The 25,255-nt window shown below is 37.4% G+C and overlaps 1 protein-coding gene across 3 annotated transcripts; it reads right to left on the reverse strand.

Annotated features, from left to right (window-relative positions):
• Window positions 1-258: 258 nt before the first annotated feature.
• LOC139961862 (tyrosine 3-monooxygenase-like) lies at window positions 259-23,564 on the reverse strand. Of its 3 annotated transcripts, none has more exons than XM_071961597.1 (14): window positions 22,600-23,564; window positions 14,489-14,728; window positions 13,718-13,889; window positions 12,272-12,360; window positions 11,358-11,425; window positions 10,998-11,048; window positions 10,120-10,218; window positions 9,389-9,435; window positions 8,764-8,857; window positions 8,095-8,164; window positions 6,186-6,242; window positions 5,279-5,374; window positions 3,928-4,061; window positions 259-2,849 (listed from the first exon to the last, which is right to left on the reverse strand). In XM_071961597.1, the coding sequence occupies exons 1-14, from the start codon at window positions 22,672-22,674 to the stop codon at window positions 2,687-2,689; spliced, it is 1,455 nt and encodes a 484-aa protein (XP_071817698.1). In that variant the 5' UTR covers window positions 22,675-23,564; the 3' UTR covers window positions 259-2,686. The 3 variants fall into 3 exon arrangements, with proteins under 3 accessions (XP_071817698.1, XP_071817771.1, XP_071817612.1); XM_071961511.1 differs by having other exon boundaries at window positions 260-2,849; window positions 8,722-8,857; window positions 22,600-23,556; XM_071961670.1 differs by lacking the exon at window positions 10,120-10,218 and having other exon boundaries at window positions 8,722-8,857.
• Between the last annotated feature and the right edge of the window lie 1,691 nt (window positions 23,565-25,255).

Here is a 25,255-nt window from a genome sequence, read left to right on the forward strand (position 1 = left end):
ACGGGTTAAAGCTGTTCTGCCAGTCTTCTACAACGAGACGTTTAAAATAAAGCTGGCGCTATGCTAAAATACACTGCACGCACCGCCTCCAAGGGAGCCACCATCTTAGAAACCTAAAAGAGAATACTTGAGAAAAAGTTATTTTGCAATATTTGCAATAAACTGCCAGGAAATAACATCGAGCGATCTTTGAGCTATACAGGGTGTCTGTTAAATAGAATTTGTACCGTATTGCTCCAAAATTATGACAGAGAAATTGACTGTAATTTGTTTTTATCTTTATTGTTCAAGCGGCCTTTGGTGAGGTGACACACATTAAAACTTACCCACATTATTGTATTACTCAATATAAGTCAATACTCTTCATCGTGATCACGTGATTCACTTATTATCATTTACACTGCATAAACTGTTTTATACTTTTCAATATATCATATTTGTTCTTCTGCACTTTTGATCAGCAGCTGTGTCAGGTGGTTGTAAGAAATGTTCGATCATGCATATTCATTACTAACTTTCAATCATTACATACTCCATCATGCTTAATACGCTTACCGTCAATTCAATGTGTGATTGTTATTTTCATATAAATATAACACAATTAATACTATTATGACAGTTGCTAGCCGACGATTTGTCGAAGAATCTAATAGAATCAGTCTGACTATTTGTTATTCAATTGATGAATAAGTTTGAGTGTTACAGTTCAGTTTGATCAATTATAGGTTAAAGGAATTGAAGACTCGCCTCCAACCGCGTGCCGCCCTCTGAAAAAGTTAACTTTCCGTTGCTTGCAAGTGAAGTTTTCTTCTTGTCGCTACAAAATGCAGACTGTAATGAAACGTGATACCTTGTTATCTATTATCTAGACCTGATTTACACTGTGTTGTGGGTATTGACCGTAGCTGCATGTAGTGACTGTACACTAGTGTCTAATTACCGACGGTAGCAAACTGTGTGTGTATTTTCTGGGATCGATGGTGGTGTCTAACACTTCTGTTACACCTCATTCTAAACTAGGTCAGATTACCGGCATGAGACGTTTCTTTGTGCGCGAGTCTTCAGCCAAACACAAGCGCCTATTTTATAGTAACGAAACCAATGATGCCAGGTAAATGGTCATATAACGCTGCTGCAAAGCTGAAACCGTTGTATCCAAATTGGAAATAAGAGACAATTATTTTAGGTGACTTCTCTCGTTTTAGAGGAATTATGATTACAAATAAGATCACAAAAAAAAGACATATGAGAATTTTACCTTTAATAAAGCAAGGAAGAACATTTCTCATTGACAATTTAGACAGGTTGAGGGGAGGACAATTATTAAGAATCATCGATAAAGAGCTCATTAATTAATTGAGTTGCGTTACTCTTCATGCTGTAAAGAAACCTTTGTAACACAGTAAATTATTTGTTGGCTTATAAATTCTCAGACAGCGTTCTTACTTGATTTATTTTGATAAAATAAAGTCAGTCTACATTCATTTTGGTTAATTTTCAATTGCTGCAGAGTGTATAGTTATGCCTCTGAATCTAACGATGTAGCAATGGATCTTGTAAGTTTAGAAGAAAATTATCAAACATTTATTTTGTATTTATATCGGTTTACAGTCTTGTTCAGGGCCAAGGCCCTCTCACACGACTTTACAACCGAGGTCATTAGTAACTTGACACACCTACACACCAAAGTGTGCACAATTCAATCAATCTCTCCTTGGGCACCACAGTGCACCACAACCACGTGTCACACGGGGGACTTCCTATATATAGGGCGCAGCCACAAACCGGCGCACGCAACTATATTTACAAGTTACCTCGAAAGTCCCCATTTATACACCTGGGTGAAGAGAGGCAATGGAGATAAAGCGCCTTGCCCAAGGACACAACGCAATGATCTGGCCAGGGCTCGAACCTGTAGTACTTAGATCACAAGTCCACTGCCTTAACCACTTGACCACAACGCCCTCATTCCAGGCTAAAATCAAACATCTTACATACCATTTGCTAGTTCTCAATTAATTTTTGTCCTATTTTATACTAGTGAGTTTTATTGTGCCTGTTATAGTATTTTTGTTTTGCTAAATATCAAAGGGGTTTCGTATAAAATCGGTTAGTGTTAATACAAGTTTCATTATAGCATGTCATAAGCATTGAAGAAACGTTGGCAAATAGTAAGGCGCATCCTAAATTCAATAATTACTATAATATGACATAATCAATGAAATATATCTTTAAATCTAACAATAACTGGCTAAGTTATTTCCATAGTTTACAAAGTGTATAATACCAAGCACACGCTTCCTTTTAAAAAAAATCCAAACCCGACAGTAACTGGTAAATGCTATAGATTTAAGCTTTATGAATAATCATGCATGTACTAATTATTATGCAATTAGACGGTAGTAAAAAAAAAACAATACATTGTTGTTAGTGCCAGTCGTAGCCTACTGACAAGAAACGGCATTTTGAAGCCATAACATATATACTTACAGATACTAGAACAATACATTTATTTACATAACAGAAAGGAAGGAATTAAGAGCAACATTGTCATTATTTGACTACATACCCTTCGCACGAATGGATAAAACTAAATTCATTTTAACTGCAACAACTTAACATTCGTTTACTCGATTAAGGTGAGCTTTGTGTTGCTTTGTTTAAAAGGTTTCATTGTACAGTAGCTTCATCCGACAAGCTTCTCGAAAGCGGCAGTAGCGGCGTCCACTTGACTTCGAATGTCCATCAAAACATTTTTAATAGTCTCCGAATTATCCAATAGATGAATGCTCTGCGTGTATGGATCATATACTACGTTATGTGGACGTTTCATATTCTTCACGTATGTTCTGTCGTAGAAAAAGGAAAGCAGACAAAATTAATTTACTCATCTTGATAAAATGCTGGATCCGAAACGTATTTCTCCCTCTGTAGTATTTTTCCGTCGAAGTTTAAATTCCATCCCAAAGTGAAAATATAAGTTTTACTCTATGAGCCGTGATTGAAATCCTTACAGTTACGTCCTAGCCTAATCAGTAAAGTTGAAAGAATTAAAACATTAGGTAGTAAATTTATTCTTCTCGGCCGTAAAGCTGTAATCTGCAGCTTATACGTCAAGCCTATGTTACGTTATTGCTTTCCTGCATACGTCGTGTTTCATCTCTTAGTAAAGTGTATTTTCTTTTGTCCGGGCTGCGAATATTTCTTTCCCAGGACGAACGTGGGCATCGGCCAATCAAATCCCTGGATTCCAAACATGTGACGCTTTTTCAAAAAACATGTTCTGAATCTTGTTTCCTAGTTTTGACCCCAGATTATGAACGACAATCCTTCATTTTCACAGAAACTGGACCCCTAACCCATTTTCTAAACCCTAACTCTGATTTCAAACGAATTTGTAAATTCCTGAAAAAACCTGAAACCTACGTTCGTCCTGGGAAGAAAAAAAAAACGCGTCCGGGCTTATTTAAAGGAATGGAGTGTTACTCATTCAGCGGAAGGGGTCAAATAAGGTGAATTATCCTTCTTAGTAGAGATTGGTTATTTACAGTGGCGTAGGAAGGTACTTTTGAGTGGGGGGGGGGGGGCTGAAGACTGATGGCCGGCCTGGGGGAGGGGTCTAAGGGATTTTTTTTGGATTTTTTTTTGCATTTCCAGGTAGCCTCAGATGCAATTTGGTGCAATATAGCACAATTCAACACCCAATCCATTTTGTAAACTTAATTTTGTATTTTCACCAGGCCTTAAATGCAATTTGGTGCTCCAAATGAGATTTTTTTCTCATTTGGAAATGAAAAAGGGGTTTTCTGACTTGCGAAGCGGGGGGGCGGAATGATACTTCCGCCCTCCACATTTTTCACTGGGGGCTGGCGCCCCCAGCCCCACCGGTTCCTACGCCCTTGGTTATTTATGATGTTATCTTGTCACCTGAGTTTCTCCTTCGCATCTTGGAAACTCTCTGAGACGTAATAGATTGGTTGATAAGTCGTGTCCTGGTACTCCTGCAGAGCGGTGATCTCTGGGTCAAACGGACGGTGTTCCGGTAAATCTGAGAGTGCGTACTAGAGAGTGTAGAACAAACAATAATTATGGCAACTAATTGCAGTAGCACAGGCGTCAAAATTCAAACGTAGTTTAAGCACAACATTGTTTTTTGACCTAATGATAGACCAAATTTATCGTCTAAATATGCCCCAGAATGCACCATTTCCTATAACTTTCCTTCGGGAGGATCCCCCCCCCCCCCTCACCTCCTTAATGGGATTTGGCTTCGTGATTCGTTATTTATATTGAATATCTACTGTGACGTCATAATGGCAACATACTCGTATCCGTAAACAACTTGCAACACCAAAAACTCGTCCGTTACATTGCTTAAAATATAACGACATAACTTCTCTGGAGAGAAACGAATCACACGAACTATACAGTTGCAAAATTAATGTGAGATCTGCTTGTTTTGTATATACAAGTTCTTTCCAAACCTTATTTTTTTTTGTAAATATTAGTTCAGCTTAAAAGAAAATGTTCTTGTTTTAATTACTGCAAAGAGACATGCGGTCATTATCGAGAGCACTGACTCGTTTTGATAAATAGGAAGTATCTATATCGACTGTATCTATCAAGATATTTAAAAAGGGTGCATGATTAGTTACGTCGATATCATGTTTTCGAACTAATCATAAGCTGGGAAATATGATACTGGACAAATTGGAATGTGTAAACGTGATTAAAAATTCTGACCAAGACAAGATGTCAATTAACGACGTAACAACGTTATCTCAATATACATGGGTGAAACTTATTATAATATCTTGTGTTATATGACAGTGTGAAGTAATTTTAACATATCAGCGGGAAACGCTCTAACCCAGGGGTTCCCTAACTGGGTGTATGAACCCCAGGGGTGCGTTCGTCCATCCCAGGGGGTTCGTGAGACTCTTCTGAAAGTAAATACTACAGTACTTTATATTGAACTAAAATCTGATATATCATATAATTTAGTAATATACAAAAGTCGTACGTACCTATCGACAAACAATTTTCGCGTTCCATACACATACATGTTGCCATAGTACGAGTACCGTACCGTGCATTTTGCATTACATTATTACACTATGAACTTGATCTTTTACGAAGCACTGTTATGCGTATTATAGTATAATAATGACTCAGATCGTGTCTCGAAAAGTTGGGGGTTCGTGGACAACTCTGACATCCACAGGAGGTTCGTGGGGGGGGGGGGGGTGGGGTAGAGATAGAGAAACCCTGCTCTAACCTTTAACTCCCCGAATGCAGAGAGCAGTCCGGCACCGTAGGCTTTAACTTCGCCATTTTGTTTACAAAGTCCGAATTCCACAGTGAACCAGTAAAGCTGGCAAGAGAGAAAAATAAGACGAATTACTAACCTGGTGAACATAAAATGAATTGGCATGTTTATCAACAATGATTATGGAACTGTAATGAAACAGTTTTCCATTTACCCAATTTTAGGTCCATGTGAACTTTAATGTAATTCTGATTACGTACCTCGTTTCGAGTGTTTCAATTAGTTTAGAAATACCATATTTAGAAACAATGTCATCTCCATCAATGAACGACATACGATTGTCGAAGACTTATATGAAATATCACTGAGAATTGTTTTGTGAAACAAGGTTAATTTGATACGCGTTTCAAAATCTGGTCTCCAAGAAGTTTTTCTTGCAGTCCGGATTTGATACACACCATTTGGAGGGCGTTGTGGTCGAGTGGTTAAGGCAGTGGACTTGTGATCTAAGGATTACAGGTTCGAGCCCTGGCCAGATCACTGCGTTGTGTCCTTGGGCAAGGCGCTTTATCTCCATTGCCTCTCTTCACCCAGGTGTATAAATGGGGACCTGCGAGGTAACTTGTAAATATAGTTGCGTGCGCCGGTTTGTGGCTGCACCCTATGGGAAGTCCCCCGGGGGACACGTGGTTGTGGTGCACTGCGGTGCCCCAGGAGAGATTGATTGAATTGTGCACACTTTGGTGTGTGGGTGTGACAAGTTACCAATGACCAGGGGTTAAGTTGTAAAGTCGTGTGAGGAGGCATTAGCCTCATACAAGACTGTAAACCTTCAACTTTTAACTTTTAATTTGACCGCTCGGTCTTTCTTAAATTCTTGGTATACGGAATAGACGTAAAGACAGTTGTTACTTACAGTAGACAGTTTCGTTATATCTTCATCTGATACACCAAGCGACGCCAATCCAATTTCCTGTCGGTGAAATTATAGGAACAATCTTCAATAAAGTGTGTTTTATTAAAAGGATTCCCCATGAGGATATGTTCTTAAATGATTGCTGAAAGATAAACATATGCTAACTAAGCATCCCGATGGCATTTTGCAGTCAATTCAGATTAGCACCTTTGTCAGGATCATAACATTGGAGTTGGTATATGTTTTATACTTGAAGCGAACTAATGTGATGTCATAGAAACACACTAGCAAATACATTTGTCTTCAAAATTTGCCACTTAATAATTTCCTTTTCAGTAAGCTCATTGTCTGCATGCCATAGTTTCAGCCGATACACACAGAGACTAGTTTAGTTTATTGGTTATCTACGTGTTTTGCGGTGTACGTGTGAGTTATAGTGAGGGCGCCCGACGGTTTTGGACGCTGATACTATCGATACACATGGCGACACTCACGCCTAAAGCACGGCTTGTTATGTGTTTATCTTTTTTAAGTACTGTTGAATTGTATCCTTCTGTAGATGCGGGAAAGTTTGTATATGGCCGTCATTTATGTAAAGTTTAGGATTCAATTATTCAAGTAACGTTTTGGACGGTTGCGTTGCTATAATCTTTTAGGATAAGCTCCATTGTCATTTACTGTTGTATTGCATGTAGGCTCATGTTTGTTACCTCGTAGTTATAATGTGCTATATACCATATTATAACATCATACCCCCTCCGGAAGTGTTCTTGAGCTCTTATCTGTATACTCAAGTTCTATAATCATAATTTGTATACAACATTATGTGAGGTTATAACACCATAGTTGTAGCAACTTTGTCTGATAAGAATTTTGGCGTTAATATATGGAGGTTTCATGTCCGTTATGATATCGTCAATCGATCTTTGGAAGGCCGTTTGTGACATTATCTATCGCAGCCTTGGTATTGTAAGCTTTAGCATATATTTTCATTTATGTTGTCTATATTTGTTTTTCTTATTGTAGTGAATCAGTTTATACTCTGAAAAAAAGAGATAATTTACCATAAAGCAGCAGAGTATGTGACTCTATTACCGCAATCTACAACGTGCTTATCCCCTTCCTTCATTCCATGTGGCGAAACCACGACTAGGGCCACGGAGTTAGCAAGCTCAAAGCTAAGACCAGCAAATTGGTCATTAGTGTTATGTCTTGTATCTAGTGGGAATTTGTTTACTTATTTACCAAATTGGTTACGTACACCTGGATCACATTATTATACCTGCACTCAGTAGCGGACTGGCAACACGGGCATGTGGGCAATGCCCGGTGGGCCGGTGGCCCGATGGGCCTGTGGGCTGGGGAGCCTGGAAAAATTTACAGCCCATTTCACAGTAGTTAATAGAATACAGACGGGCTGTGTAGAAATATATATGTTAACTGTGGGAATCAGTCATGTAAAGACTGTCCTCGATCTCTGCTGCTACAAGGTGCTCCTCAAGTTGAAACTTCACCGATGCTTTCAAGAGCATTGAGTTTGCTTATAGTTGCTGGTAACGCTACCTGTGTCTCAAGTGGCATATGAACGTTCTTTCTCTGCCTTGAAGAGACTCAGAAACCGTTTGAAGAAGTAAAATGACACAAGAGTATCTCGAGGCGTTCATGTTGATGTATGTGGGGAAATGGATCTTGGCCAAACTTGACACTAAAAATATCATTGATGGTGTGGCTGCCAAAAGCAGCGAACAAGTTGAACCTTGCAGGCTTGCTTAATTCCATTGAAGTGTTGTTGGATCAAGTTACAGGTTACGATATCTTGTCACCCTAGTCAGGTGCAACCGCGATAAAAGCGCAGCTTTACATTTGGGAGACATTCCTTGCATAACATAAATGTACATCAAATATGTACCTGTGAAAATTGTGCAAATCTTGCATCAGCTAAGAGAGGCACGTGTCCAAGTAACTCGTGACAGCAGTCCCTGACGAAAGGAAATAAAGAAAACCATAATAATTTGTGATTATCCCTACAGTTTTGTGAAAGCATCATGGGCGTCACGGTGAATTTAGACACCATTTAAATTACATATCCTTCTTTGCTATCTTGGGTTCCTAATTATCTCTCTCGTAAGATAAAATAGACTTAAACTATAGGGACTGATTAACATGAATGAATGGTAACATATATTTATTTGGGATTTTACTGGTATGTACTACTTATACCATAGCTATGGTATATCTTCTCAGTATTACATAACACGTGCAATGCCTTATGATAAGTAGTCATATATCGTCTTGCTATAATATTGAACTAAAATAAGTGGGAGGTAGTTATAACTTGTTTATGAATTATACAACTATCTCTTAACACCATAAGAAGTATACATCAGTGTAATAGTGTAATAGACGTATACGTGTTAGTGCGGTATTGGGGTGAGAACTTGGGGTGCCAAATGTTTATCTGACATGCTACATTTTGTATTAAGGAATTCATTAGGGGGAAGATGTTGCCAAAGCAAACAGTCAACGCTCTACTTACGGTTCGGGGGTATGCATGGGTGAAGATGAGTGTCTTACATACTGTGTTGCCTGAAACACACGAAAGGCCAAACTGGCCAGAAAATCCCTCGCCGACAAAAGACCTGCAACTGGTCTTATTTGAAATCCAGTTTTGGCTGTCGAAGAAACGAATGGAAGCATTATATAGAAACAGAACTACCCCCTCACTTTAGATAAGAGCTATGATGATTATGATGATGAACACACAGTGGTTTAGGTTCCCTCCTGGTAAATCGAACGTGGTGGTACAATTTAATACCTAGCTCTTTTCCAATGTTTTTCATTCTGATATGAGCACAACCACCACCCTTCCGACTCCTTTAGCGTACTGCGTGTCCGCAAAAGATTTTGTGGGCGGCTGTTGTTAAGTTTATTCAAAAAGCGATAAAGACATGTTGACGTTGTAACAATTGCAATGGCAACAAAATACCTTAGTGTTACCTGTGAAAGGTAAGCTCAACTGGTTGTTAACCAGTGTCCTCGTCCAAACAATTTTGTCAATATGCCATTAATATGTTAGTAGATGAACCAATCATGATAACCTAGATCCAATCAGGGGTAAGTTAGTAGTTTAACTCTTAACGTAAGGAGTATTTCATTGTTTATTCAAAACTACAGTGTTCCTTATAACAACCAATATCACTTACCCTTTAAGAACTTTGTTATGTCTTCTAGCTGAGGGATACTACTTTCACTATAGAAAAAAGTGATGAAAGTTAATGCATTAATATCAGACTAATGCTTTACAATATACATGTGTCTTTCAGTGTTCTTTAAAGAGTCAGTCCGGTTACCTGTAGTATGGTAAAAAAAAAATACGGTGTCGCAGTCCAGGGAGTCTATACACTTATTGATGGTGTGTGACTTACTGAGAGCATCACGCAAATTCTTAGCGATAGTCATGTGACACCATATGAGCCAATCATATTCAAGACATAAATGATTTACAAACATATCCGCCATTTTCGAGGCAATGAATCTGTGAGAACTTGTATCCAAAAGATTCTGAAGCGATTACTTTTAAAAGTGTGAAAGAGCGGACGCCAATAAATTTTAAAAAAAAAAGCAAATTCGCTGTATACATCACCTTTAGGCACCAAAGGGAAATATGGCGTACCTACATAAGTTTGTAAATTACGCCGGTTTTGTGGACAAAAGAGAAATGTTTTCTCTGGGACCCGACTACCCAGTGACCAGCTCTATCTCTCAACCACCTGAAAATACTTAGAGTACAAACAAGTACATTGTTGTTTTTTTTTCAACCAATTTATTAGCGACCGTTAAGATCTACATGAAACTAGAAACTTTAACATCGTTTTATCTAAATGTTAAATATACACATGTGGCTGCTTACAATTATTTTCAGTTAAAATATTACCTGTACAATCCTTCTTTCTCCAATGCATTGAAAGAATCTACAAATTCCTGACAAGCGTGTGTGATAAATAATGTCTTCAGTTGAGTATACACAAAGTTCCTGTGAGGCAAAGCAGGTGAATTATAAAATCAATGATCGACAGACACTTACCACTCATCTGCATTCGCGAGATATTTGTAAAATGTAAGCTGCTTAAGGCTTTATTCGATATTTGGGGTTTAATCCTGAAACTGAGAGTTTGGTTTTCTAATCAATTTATTTATAAAGGCCATTGAACCAGGACTGGAATACGAAAAAAGCAAATTGCGACGACACACTCTCCCTCTCTCTCTCTGATTTAATATCTTCTTACTTCAGAACTAAACACACGTCAATTTTAATTGTTATAAAGTGTACACACGACAGTAAAAACAAAACGCACTGATGCATTATTCCAGCACTGAACATAGCTATACGTTTTGACAACATTTTCTTATTACTAGTGTTAAGCAGTTACTGTTTCTTCAGTTAAGAGAATTATCTTGTTATCTTTATTTCAGTATGGTCTTGGAAGGTTAGTCTTTCACTCATGATGAAGCATTATTCAAACCAACAGTGATACTCGCCCACTATACGTTATTATTAAAATGAAATTCGTAGCTAACTGAAATCTACCTTTCACTGTAGGAATTCTATGGCCATACTATATAACGGAACCTTCAAATCTCTACCCTAGTTTTTAGAGGAGAAACTTGCATGTCTGTGTAACATTCTATGAGGCTAATATAGTTTATGTAGTGGAAGAACTCGATGGGATGAAGCCCCCTACCCTCTACCTAACGTACCTAACGTATCTAACTTCCACCCCTGACAGGTCGAAATAGTGACACAAAACTTACCAAGTTTTAAGTTCATCGTCTGTGTACTCTACCCTTGGTATCGGTTGCGAACTAAATGAAGAGAACCAAATAAAAAACTCCTTAAATAAATCATGACATCCATAGTCAATTGTAAGTTCCAATACCTTCCTCAAGATACTCTATAGTGTGTAGTATTCTCATATACTAATGTATAGTTTTAAAAAAGTAACCCTCCACCCACCAAACACCCCTTGTCACCCTTCACACATTTTAGCCCTAGCTGAATTCAACAGGCTTATATACGTTCCAGCTTTAATTACAAGTTTGGGAACCACGGGACATAATCATTTCATGACTAATACAAATATTTTTCTTGATTAAATATAAATAAACACTTACTGTTTGTAATCAAATGCAATTTGAGCAATATGCTGTCTTCTGTCGCGGTATTTCTTATCAGTGAATCCCTGTGGAAAACAGTTTGAAATTAAAAAATAAGAAACTTGAAAAAACATCCAATCGCCACTTTATTCATGCATAGAAGGCTATCTTGTAAATTAATACTTGTTTCAATTCATCATTATTTGGTTAATATTTGGTTAATATGAACTAGTACGTGAGGTTGCGATTACAGAACAGTAAGTTTAAGGTATGAAAGAATGCTGTAACTTAACGGATCAGATAGAATGAACTTACATGAAAGTTAGAATACAAAACAGTAAACGTAGAATTACAAAAGAGAGTACTCACAAGATGTGTAAGGACACACTGAGTACTCCAAGATGTGTAAAGGCACCATTACAAAACTGAGTACTCCAAGATGTGTAAGGACACCATTACAACACAGAGTACTCCAAGATGTGTAAAGGCACCATTACAACACAGAGTACTCCAAGATGTGTAAAGGAACCATTACAACAAAGAGTACTCCAAGCTTGGTAAGGCTATCATTACAACACAGAGTACTCCAAGATGTGTAAAGGCACCATTACAACAAAGAGTACTCCAAGCTTGGTGAGCTATCATTACAACACAGAGTACTCCAAGATGTGTAAAGGCACCATTACAACACAGAGTACTCCGAGATGGGTAAGGCTATAACACAGAGTACTCAAAGATGTTTTAGGACACAATAACTACAAGACCTGTTTCCACAAACCATGATGTACTGTGAGACCAGGACATTTGATAAACGAACAACGAAAGCACACACTAACTCTTCGTGCAGCTATACGGTTAACGTTAACAAAACTGCTTTGATATCAAAGTGAAAAGTAGGACTAATTTGTGTTAATTAATACAATTCTACTTACAGGATGATCGTTGTCTAACTGTGGTTCATACTGTGATAAAAGATGAGTACACTTGTCTAGTTCCGATATATGTTTAGGGAACCAAATAACTGTAGATGAAGGCAAAAATATCATCGTTTTGTAAAGAGTAATTAAATTATAAAAATACGATATGTCATTGTTCAGGTCGACCTATATAGGCACCGAAAGCAGGACGTAATTAAGAACAAGTATTTATATCTTAGAATGCTGGAGAAGGGAACTTGGTGATATGTAGACTAGTATCCGTAACTTTATTTTCTTTTATTTCTTTGTGGCGTTGGTTCTTCTATACAGAAGACTATAACCTATGGAGAATGAACCATCACCATTGAAGGGGAACGTGATATCACGCTAGCAGAGAGCAATCAGCTAATCGGTATATAGACCTTTGCAATGTACACATTGCACCATTTGGGAGCTACCGTATATTGGTTGCCAACTCCTTTCAGTATCAATACCGTATGTGATATCATGGCCCAAGTCCAAAAAAGAGTACCGTAATAGATATAGTTATAGATATGGATAGAATGTTCAATCATGGTGGTTGGATCGCTTGTCATTTAAATATATGTTATAGATATGGACATATCTATAACAATGATGCAATCATGGTGGTTGGATTGCTTGTCCTTTCAATATATGTTATAGATATGGACATATCTATAACAATGATGCAATCATGGTGGTCGGATTGCTTGTCCTTTCAATATATGTTATAGATATGGACATATCTATAACATTGATGCAATCATGGTGATTGGATTGCTTGTCCGTTTAAATATATGTTATAGATATGGACATATCTCTACAAAGAGAAATCATAGTGGTTGGATTGCTTGTCATTTCAATATATGTATAGATATGGACATATCTCTACAAAGAGAAATCATAGTGGTTGGATTGCTTGTCATTTCAATATATGTATAGATATGGACATATCTCTACAAAGAGAAATCATAGTGGTTGGATTGCTTGTCATTTCAATATATGTATAGATATGGACATATCTCAACAAAGAGAAATCAAGGAAAGAGGGCCTGGATCTTTGCTAACAGTGGCCGTAACCACTGCACGGCGAAAGGGATACGCTGGTGACAGACATTGTGACCTGCACTGGATACCGACATATTCAAAATCTGTAGGCAGAACCGCTAATCCAATAAATTGCTCCTTACTCTAGATATAGTCGTCGATTATTATTAACCGTCACGTGCACATATTTTTAAAGATTGAGGGTGGGAGAGGGAGGGGGGGTGGTTATTCTGTATTCTTCATACATACTTAGATATGGGGCATGAAACTTTATAGCAAGTCGTCACTGGTTGTTTCAAGATGTATACAACAGAAACCAAAGGCGTGGTGGCAACTCAGAGGATAATGAATTCCATTATCAGGCATAATCGTATTTTTCAAAGATATTCTTACCTCTGGGCGTGATCTCTTCTTTGTGTAGTCTCACGTTTTCAGCCACTTTGTGTAAATTAGACATCAAGGATTTAGTGGAACCCGTCTTGCTTTCACATTGTACAAAAAAATCGTACTTAATTGGGTCTTTTGATGGACGTGACTCGACGTGAGTTACAGATATGTTAAGAGCCTGAAATTGTAATGAATACATGACAATACTTTGATAATTTCTAGCGGATGCGTTCATCATGTAACATTTGGGTGAAAAGGTGCGGCCCACGGGCTACGTTTCTGCTTCAGGACCCGTGAAAACTTATAACTTCGAAGTAACGTTCTTAACAGCGAATCAATTGAAACATATATATATATATATTTCAAAGAACGACCGTAAAGCAAGTATGAATATTTTGTATACATGGCTTGCTTGTAAAACTAGAATATTTACTAGCTTGTTTACTATGGATAATTTAAAACGTATTGATTATTTACGTCCAATGGTAATATAGTGATGCTAACTAATGGTGACAGTTAAGTTCTCAAACTTTTTTTGTGCCAAAATTGTAGGTCACTTAGCTGCAAAGACTGCTTAACTCTTTACCACTATCCCTCAATATCTCTTGCTCACTCTTCCCCTCTCTGTGGTCCCTCCCGAACTCCTCCGAATATGGTGATTCCCGAGTGGGAAGAAAAGAGGTCTCTATCTCCTAATGAAGGACATCAGCTCATAATAATAATTTTAGTACCTGCGATCTATGAAACAAGCTTAAATCATATATCAGATAATGATACCTCGAAGACTTTCAACCCTTGCCGGAGGGTATCGAATCCGTCATCTCCTTTGCTTGTAAATGTAATATGAAGCTTTCGCACGGCGCCAAAGAGTGGAGATATGCCATCATCAAATACGTCATCATTCTCGCCCGTAGGACTCAGGACCGGGCTTGTTCCGCTCAGATCAATAGAATTCCGCACAGATTCCCGACGGGCGTCTTCTATTAGACTAGTCCTTCTAGTCGGATATTCATAGATCTTGCAAAAAGAAGAAGAAAAAATCGATAAAAAGCAAAACAAGACGAGTGGTTTCTTGTTACACTGTGTACTAATTAGTACCGTCTTTGCATGATGACATAACTAGAAGTTTCTCCGTATATATATATATATATAAATATATATATATATATATATATATATATATATAAATATATATATATATATATAGTTTAAATTTTCTTAACCGTCTTCATATCCTCAACACTTTATATAGACGACATTTATTATTTATTAAAGCTAATGTGCTGATATTTGGTCACATTTATTTAAACTCACGTAGTGCTTTTTCATTTTTCGAAGAAATTCATATTCCACATGCCAATGTTTTATTTTGTAATTTTATTTTTATTCTTTTACAAAAATAGCATCAATTTTGCGATCAAAGATACAAGTACAAGATTGGAAAGGATTCGAATTATAGGGAAAATTACTGAACCAGAAACGTCAATTTTAATGTAGTCCCAGTTTCATCCGTATATAGGGGTTATCAATGATGAACATTTACTCGTAGTTGAATAAGTTAAAGCTGTGAGTCGTTTAGTTTAAATTCTGTAAACAATGGTCCATTTTGTTGGATCATACGTAGTCAGTCTGTTGTGTAGTGACAGAGATACCGTTTTGTGATGCAGACACTATCTAGATTTTATTATCCGCCGATGTTTGTTATTAAACGACATACAAACTGTTTTGTGATGTAGACAACAGTCGACATTTTATTATAGATCAACGTTCGTTATTAAACGACAGAGAAACCTGTATTATGATGCAGACACTGCAGTCAATATTGTATTATACGCCAATATGTGTTGTAACGACATTCAGCGGTTATCATAATGTAACAATTTGTTTCCACAATATTAAAGGTTAGTCTTATGACTTCATTTTGAATAATTATAAACCATTTTGCCAATCCCAATTTCTTAGTACATATTTATGGTGTATATATATGTTCTGATCTCGATTAAGTCGTATAAACATCTTCGTCAAGGGAGTATCGAGTTTAACAGCATTGCGTTGGGTAATTATATGAAATACATAACATCACACATTTCGGGGTATCTTACGTAACAACTCTCAATAATTAATCACTTTAAGCTTATGGCAATCCTGTAAGAAATGTTCCATTTTCACCACTATGAAGCCGTGGAGCTTTGGAACAAACCTTTAGGAAACGACCTTTTTTCAGCATTTATCGCATATAATTAATTCTTCTTGGATTCTACATGCAGGTCCATACAAATTAAAATCATTATGAACCGCAAATTTTTGCTGGTATATTTAGCGAATTTAATATAGTCAAGTGTTTATCTTGCATATCTTTTAAACGTTCGCGGATAATGAAATTTCGTTTTAATTAAGTCTATACCAGAACTATAAACATATTTGTTTATTCTTGCTTCCCGTTCTAAAGTCATATTGGTTTTACCTTCAGTAAACGATTGTTGTTCAATGAGGTAGAACGTTGTGGTTAAGAGTGTATAGCGATGTTTGACGAAGCAAAATACAAAAGGTTTCCAATATTATTGCTGATTAAATCGCTTCTCGGCCTTTTGGCTAATATCATGTGTAGTATCTGTTCCCTGTCGAGGGGAATGGTGATACACACCCGACGTTGATCACACATTCACAGTCCCAATGCAAGGGGACTGGGGCTGAGAGCGGATCAGTCGTTTGGTAGTTTGGTTTTCGTGCCCAGGTTCTTTCCTGGGCGACTTTTTCTTAAAAAGTAGCTGATGAAATGATACTTGTTAACATACAGGCAGTATCAGATACCGAATAATTTGATAAATCCAAATCAACTCCTAGCCTTCCCCCAAGCCCTGCCACCTCCGCCTTATAAATCAAGGTGTGTTCAATGTTGTCTCTATATGAATCATTAATTATTCCTTAGCTAGAATCGAGTTTCGTTATAAAGGTTTCCAAGCCTGTTGTAAGAAAAGCAAGTTTAATTTTCAAAAAAAATGTGTTTTTTTTTGGGGGGGGCGGTCCATTTCTTTACATGGTCCACCCCTGCATATGATATCACCATGGTTACTAATGATTCCCCTGTGAATATATAATATCACCTTGTTTACAGGATAGGTTACCACCCTGCATATCATGCTGGTTAATGATAGTCCATCTGTAAATATCATGCACAGTGATTACATGTTGATATCCTAGTACCCTGCAAATTATATCATCATGGTTACGTATACTGTCCACTTGTCAATGTATGATATCACCGTGATTACAGGATATCATACCACCTTTTTTATCACCACTGTCACGAGATATTAAATAACCTAGCATGAAGTGCAACCAGGGTGTTGTAACATATAGGCTATTTCCATGTAGCGGTGTCTCTACGCGAGTTGTATTAAGCAGGCGCGTATATCCAGGGGGTGGGGGAAGTTGGGGGCGCGCGCCCCCCGGGTAAGAAAAAGAGGAGAGAAAAAAAGAGAAGCAAAAATGGAAAAAAGAGGGTGGAAAAGAGGAGGAAGGAAGGGAAAAGAAAAAGAAGAAAGAGAGAAAAAGGAGAAAAGGAGGAAGTAGAAGATAAACGCTAAGACACCTGGAAGATAAGAGGAACAGTCATAATTACAGCGCTGATCACTATTATATACACAGGGTAGCCAGTGACGAATCGAGGATATACGGAGGGGGTTTGCGTCCCACCCTACACCTTACACTGAAAAAATCCATTTTTCCTCTCTCACTAATGTATATATATATATATATATATATATATATATATAACGCGTGTGTGTGTATGGGCGCCTTAAATTGTACAATGAAACCAACTGTGGCTGGTCTCGAACTCGACCGAGCCGTCGGGGAACATGACGAATCCATCACTTCTTGAGATTGTTCCCATCTGCATGAAAACGCGCGCCCACAACCCTACGCCCCACTCTAATCGCTTCCCGATGAGTTACGAAACGTAATTAATGACCTTCGCCTGTATTACCAAGACCTTGACAAAATCCGGCAACACATATGGAACGCGAAAAGGGCAACCAAATTTCGTTGTCTAAACTAAGTTTGTTGCAGTCTAAACTAAAGTTGTTGCTGCTGTTTTACCACGTTGTTGCTCAAACTCACGTTGTTATTTTAACTTCCGTTGTCTAAACATACGTCGTGGTCTAAACTTACGTTGTTGCTATCGGCGCTGTTCAAAATTGCTCAACCGCGTAATGTAAACCAGAATGCAAAATGCATTGAGGTTTCGATGACTTCAGTACACTAGAAAGGTGTTAGTATAAGCAGAACTAGCTGTTACTATAGAAATGGCCCGAACCACCATTTTGATACATTAAATAAACACAGGTCAGTCTACTGTACGTGGCTATACACACCTGCACCAAAAACAATAGGGGTCTTGGAGGTCCAAATCCATTTGGAGTCACCAAACGCAAACTTGTGGAAACCTTGTTTTATAAGCTACCGTATCTCCCACAGCCAGCCTATCAGATAACATGTGCGTTAGTACAACTCATACGAATAGGAGGCTGCACGGTAAACAACTTTTAAATTGTTATAATGTTGTACTTATAGGCTATGCATATACGCTGTGAATGTCGGAAATCAAGTACAACGTCGAGTGTCTAGACAAAGTAACAGCATAAAAATACTGCACTTTTAAACTGATTTCATTGAGCCCCTCCAACAATGTGTAGAGATAATCTAGGAATGTCGGTAATCAAGTAAAACGAGTGTCGCGACAAAATGCCAGCATAAAATACTGTACTTAAAATTGAATTATTGAACCATTACATGATGTCCGGATATGTTGTGAATGTCGGCAATCAAGTAAAACGAATGACAGTAATATTACTAAAGACAGATGTTTTCGTCCCGATCGAACACCAATTGCGTTTATTATATGACCTATACTTGTACTAGTGTTTATAGTTGAGAAGATACGATCTTATCACTGCCTGTACTTTGTGAATGCTCTACACAATATATATATATATATATATATATATGGCGGATGCCATCCAGTGCCCTAGCTTCGCTGTTTTACAAGGGCGGCCGTCCGACCTTCATTTCGCCTGCCCTGCCACTCTTTCCTCCTCTCCAACTCCGTATATAGTACCTCGATGCTTTGACCTGCAGCGATTTCACCAGCTACCCCAACTCTTCAAATATCCCCGCAAATGTAGTGTGCATATCTCGCTAAATTCCACGCAATTTGTATTAGGCCTGTTCAAACTTCGGAGTTTCAACTGCACATGCGCATATCCTGAAAATTTGTGGAGAAAAGATCATATCACCTTACCATGCAGAACATGTTAGCGGGTTTTTTGGTCTAAAATTCTTAACAATGCTGAGCGAGGTTTGTGTATATTCCATTTACAACACAATCCCTTTCGCAAATCGAAACTCCGAACTGGATTGGTGTTACGAATGAACTTGCTTGGCGGGTTTAGTAAACTAGTTCTGTGAGTCATATTGCCTACGTACTTCAATACTGTGCCCCTCTTGTTACTCACGAAGCGCAGACTACATCAAACCATAGAGCAACTGATTCAACATTTACCCTGGATGCTTTTCAGTATTTGGAAACAACCAACTCCACGAAATTATAGTATTTAAATAACATTTTTACGCAATGTCGAAACTTCAATGACTACTTTTGACGATGTATGACTGCAGTAGTTTATGCACACGAATTAGTGTTGCACCAGAATCATGACTTGAAGCACGTGGTCAAAGGGACCGCAAACTTTACGCAAGTTTGCAACGAAGAAATAACTGTGGTATAAATGCACATTTTACATTATCAACTCTCAAAAGGGAGAGAACATAACATATTGTGAGATTTAAAGTCCTTTTCAGTATCAGAGATGTTGTGGTAGCTTCCCGCAAAATTCATAGATTGTCTCAACTCATAACTTTCTGTGATAAAACAATTATTCAAATATGACATTAACAATATAAATGTAAATAACGTCCTCGGAGTTGTATCAACTATCATGTAAATATCGTTAACAACGTGATTTTGTTCGACAAATCAGGTTGTTAAGGATATTTACATGGCTGTTGCTACAAATCCGGCATGACATTAACGATTACCCCCCCCCCCCCTTTTTCGCGTTACATAGTTAAACCATCATATTTTGCGTTCATTGAGCACTGAAGATGCAAGCATGTTTGCAGACAATGGGTAAGGGACTATTAACCAAACAAATCTCGGGAAATTTGAGAAAACATCATTGGCTGTATTTAGCATGAAAATCTCTGTAATAGATATGTTGTTAGCACTGCACGGAAGCAACTTGCGGTTGATTTTTATAATTTTTTTGAAAAGAAAGAATGATGTTCGTTCACAATGTATTCACAACGGAACTTTAGATAGCAACGAAAGTGTAGACATCAACGTGAGTTTAGACATCAACCGTAAGTTAACTTAGCAACGAAAGTTTTAGACATCAACGTGAGCTTAGACATCAACCGTAAGGTTTATAAATCAACGTGAGTTTAGACATTAAGGCGCGTTTAGTCGTCAACGTGACTTTAGACATCAACGTAAGTTTAGACATCAACGAACAACAGCAACATGATAAACTAGCAGAAACAGCTTTAGTTTAGACAGCAACAAACTTAGTTTAGGCAAAGAAACAAACTTAGTTTAGGCAACGAAATACGGTTGCCCTTTTCGCGTTCCATACAGGTCCCGAAAAATCCAAGAAATCACAAGGACACTGCATGTTCTGTATGGATATCTAGCAATATCTAGCGTTATCTAGGGAATAAGATGAAAATCCCAAGATCTTCCCTAAATTGAAGGCAGATAGAGAATCGAAGCCTTCAGTGTGTATAATGAACTTTAAATTGTGCGTCTTTCGAAATGAAAAGAATGTGGGGCAAAGTATCGTAACTCCTATGGGCTCGGACCGTGCTGAGCAGGTGGCCCCGACCAAAAGGGGGGCCCGCAATACTGATGCACAGAAAAAAGGGTATACCTCTTTGGATAGGGTGGGCCCGTTTTACTGGGAAAGAAAAACTCATGCAAAGACTGAACAAGACAATATACATATTTTCACGTGATACGGAATACGGACATCATGATCATGGGCTCATTGGGTATTAATGTCTGTTTCGAGCTAGTTTTGTTATTTATTATTATAATCGAAAAAGAAGTATATAATTTAAAACCTAATTCCAGCCAATGTTGTACTGAGTACAACATCTGTACATATGGTTTTTAGAAAAATTCGAAAACAATAACCCAACACCCAACAGACTTGAAACTGCGTTCATTTGAAAAAGAAGGCAGGGCTTTCATGTATAATAAAAGGTAAGAATAAAGATGCCTGCGGTGTATCTGGTAAGTAAAACACAGGAAATTAGGCTAAGATTGCGACAAAGTTTCAGCCGAAATTAGGCCTATGGTTTGGTTACTGTATTTGTACAGTAGTCTCCATTATACTCCATACAGTAGGGGGGGGCACTTGCCCACTCCCCCTGGGTATCAAAACCAGAAATTTTTGTTGTACGCTGCTCGCCAACCGATCGCCCCCCCCCCCCGGGTTACAAAATCCTGGATACGCCCCTGTTAAGAGTTGCATTTTGAGTTGGTTCATGTTATGCGACCCAACGAATTATTTTATCCTTCAGTTTACAAAGTCATATTCCTTATTTCCATATCCATGCGCTTCTTGTGAATTGCAATATAACATATCTTGTCTCCATTTACCTGTATTTATATATATTTTTTTAATTTGAATGTTATAACACCGCATTGAAACAATCTTTAGAATAGAACTACTGTGGGAGTGGAGTGGAAGCGGTTATAAAATCACTGACTACATTAGATCTTAAGAATAAAACTATTGTGGGAGTGGAGTGGGGCGATTATGAAATCACTGACTCCATTAGATCTTAAGAATATACCCCATGTGGGAGTGGGAGTGGTTATGAAATCACTGACTTCATTAGATCTTAAGAATATAACCCATGTGGGAGTGGAGTGGGAGCGGTTATAATATCACTGACTACATTAGATCTTAAGAATAGAACTATTGTGGGAGTGGAGTGGGAGCAGTTGTTAAAATCACTGACTTCATTAGATCTTAAGAATAGAACTATTGTGGGAGTGGAGTGGGAGCAGTTGTTAAAATCACTGACTGCAATAGATCTTACGAATACAACTATTGTGGAAGTGGAGTGGGAGCGGTTATAAAATCACTGACTACATTAGATCTTCAGAATAGAACTATTGCGGGAGTGGAGTACATGTGAGAGTTTATGAAATCACTGACTACATTAGATCTTAAGAATAGACCCAGTCGAGTCATTGCCAATTCATCGTTGACTTCTAATCTGTTTTAGTGCCGACACTGTTCACTATGTTTTTTTTTGTATTTCAGATGCAAAGTCCCATAACTTTATCAAACATTTCGTATATTTGCGATAATTCAGATTTGCTTGAATTTACAGCACATGATTGGTGCAATCATTTTTTGATATATATAAACTTGAGTGATACAAAACAACATGACGCACAAACGCACAATGGCAATAAATAATCGTTATAACAAGAAAACATATTAAGAATGGTCACGTGGAATATCTTACTGAAGTTTTGATCAAATACTTGGGCTGTGAGAATCTCCTTCACTTTGTTTGGTTCAATAATATTGCAAACTTCAGACCACGGTTTGGTAAACAAATATTTGCCGATGCTCTTTGCGAAGTTGTATATTTAAGCTGTCAAGTCATGGTAGGAATGATAAGAGGTGAATATTACTACTATTTGCTTTGTAGTTGCTTCAATTCATTGCTAATTAATATTGTTACTCTGTTTTTAAACTTGGTTTTATGTATCTTAAACGTTAAAGAGAATATCACATATTACTTACCTCCTCCAAGGATTTCGATCCTTTCCCCATCATTATTCTTCTGTTTCGAGATTTGATTGAAATATTTTTAGACATAATGACTTAGCGTCCCAGTCGTCCAATTGCAGGAGAAACGTCTCTTACCTCCTAACCCTGTGGCAGTAATCAGCCTTGTCTTTTCCTGACAAATTAGCGAACAATCCAATTCTCAATTTCTTAGAAATGATAACTTTTGATATCTGAAGCCCTGTAGTTCAAGTATGATCTGCAGTATAGTAAACTAAACGGCCACCGTAGTTCACTATGTACTTATACGTAGAAGTGATGTTGTACGTCGGCGGCGGCGATCTGGATATTGCGGGTGCAACAGGTTGTCCGACGTGTTATATGTTGTTGTCAGCAATTTTATTAGTTCTGTGCTTGTTCAATAGATCAGTCAGCTTATATAAGAAGTTGGTGTTCGTCCGAACAATTCATTATTATTCTGTCTTAATTAAGTTCGTTTAGCTAACATGCAAAGAGATAACGTTCCAATATTGACACAGTTTAAGAGCTGGCGTTAGTTGCAGTTCAGTTATTTAATTGAAGATTTCGTCCGTGACGTCACCCGGTGCATGATACGTAGTGCATGTATAGTATGTTTCAATGAAACTAATGAACCTGCTGGTGAACTGACGTAACCGTGATGTCATGCACGGCATTTTAATGTTTAACCAATGACGGGGATGGGAGCTAATATAGGTTTTAAACGTTTATACGATTATGGAAATGACCAATTCTTGCCTTGTTGGCACCAACGTAAAAGGAAATAATTTATCGACGAATATTTACCTATTTAAGCATTTTTATGTTGAGCCTCTGCTATCTTGAATTAATAGAGAGTCGTACCATTCTACAAAAATAGTAGAAATTTCCGTTTGAAAATTTAACAAAGTCAAGCACACTCCAATCATTGTTGAAGCAATTGGTTGCCCCTGAGTGCCACTCATTTCGGCATGATCAAATTAAATTCAACCGTCATGAATATGCCAGGACCATCATAAAAAAATCATTGTACAATCAGCATTTACAGAGGCCATGTTTTGAAGAAAAAGCAAAACAAGAAAAGAAAAGAAAAGAAAAGAAAAGAAAAGAAAAGAAAGGAAAGGAAAGGAAAAGAAAAGAAAAGAAATGAAAAGAAAAGAAAAGAAAAGAAAAGAAAAGAAAAGAAAAGAAAAGAAAAGAAAAGAAAAGAAAAGAAAAGAAAAGAAAAGAAAAGAAAAGAAAAGAAAAGAAAAGAAAAGAAAAGAAAAGAAAAGAAAAGAAAAGAAAAGAAAAGAAAAGAAAAGAAAAGAAAAGAAAAGAAAAGAAAAGAAAAGAAAAGAAAAGAAAAGAAAAGAAAAGAAAAGAAAAGAAAAGAAAAGAAAAGAAAAGAAAAGAAAAGAAAAGAAAAGAAAAGAAAAGAAAAGAAAAGAAAAGAAAAGAAAAGAAAAGAAAAGAAAAGAAAAGAAAAGAAAAGAAAAGAAAAGAAAAGAAAAGAAAAGAAAAGAAAAGAAAAGGAAAAGAAAAGAAAAGAAAAGAAAAGAAAAGAAAAGAAAAGAAAAGAAAAGAAAAGAAAAGAAAAGAAAAGAAAAGAAAAGAAAAGAAAAGAAAAGAAAAGAAAAGAAAAGAAAAGAAAAGACAAGAAAAGAAAAGAAAGAAAAGAAAAGACAAGACAAGAAAACAAAAGAAGGGAAAACAAAACAAAACAAAACAAAACAAAAGAAAACAAAAGAGAGGAGAGGAGAGGAATGCGTCCTCTAAACTTCATGGAAATTGGAACAGGTACCGCCGCATCACCCCGTTGTAGAAATTTCAAAACAAATAACTAGTGTGTAATTTTACTTAATCCTTGTTAACCTGATCTAGCTCTCTTGTTTTTGACAATAGTCGTTGGTCTCACCCCTCCGCCCTCCGCCTTCCTATCTCAATAGTAACATCATCACTTTAAACTGAATTGTTCAACGAGCTACTAGCATGCACTACTCATGATAACGTGTAGCACAACTAATGAACTGAATACAGTCACAGCATGATAAAAGGTTAATCTTTTGTATGGTTGTAATTTTGTTGTCATGTATTGCTTACCTATTCACAAACCAGTGGGAGGTGCTTCCGGGAGATTTTTTTTTTTCGGGTGCTTACTCCATCCCGAAAAGCATTTTGAGTCAGTAATAAGTAAGTGAATCACTGAGAGAAGAGTATGATTATACTCATGTCATTGTTTTCGTGGTACGTTATTATCACACATGGTACGTGGGTGCATGCGTTGGAACTTGGACGTTATTGCACGCATGGTATGTTGGTGCAAGTATTATGCATACGTGGGTGCACTTTCCGTTCTTTTATACAGCACCATTCCTTCAAACAGTTGATAGTTATAAAGTTTTACAATAATCAAATTTCGTTTTGTTGTTAAAACTAAGTTTGTTGCTGTCTAAACTAAAGTTGTTGCTGCTGTTTTGCCATGTTGTTGTTGTTCGTAACGTTGATGTATAAACTCAGTGGCGTAGGGAGGTACTTTTGACCCACTCCATATTGTAAATAATTTGGCATTTTCACCTGGCCTTAGATGCAATTTGGTGCTCCAAATGAGATTTGTTCTCATTTGGAAATGAAAAAGGGGTTTTCTGACTTGCGAAGCGGGGGGGGGCGGAAT

Source organism: Apostichopus japonicus, chromosome 1 (genome assembly GCF_037975245.1).
Source record: "Apostichopus japonicus isolate 1M-3 chromosome 1, ASM3797524v1, whole genome shotgun sequence".
Classification (NCBI taxonomy): domain Eukaryota; kingdom Metazoa; phylum Echinodermata; class Holothuroidea; order Aspidochirotida; family Stichopodidae; genus Apostichopus; species Apostichopus japonicus.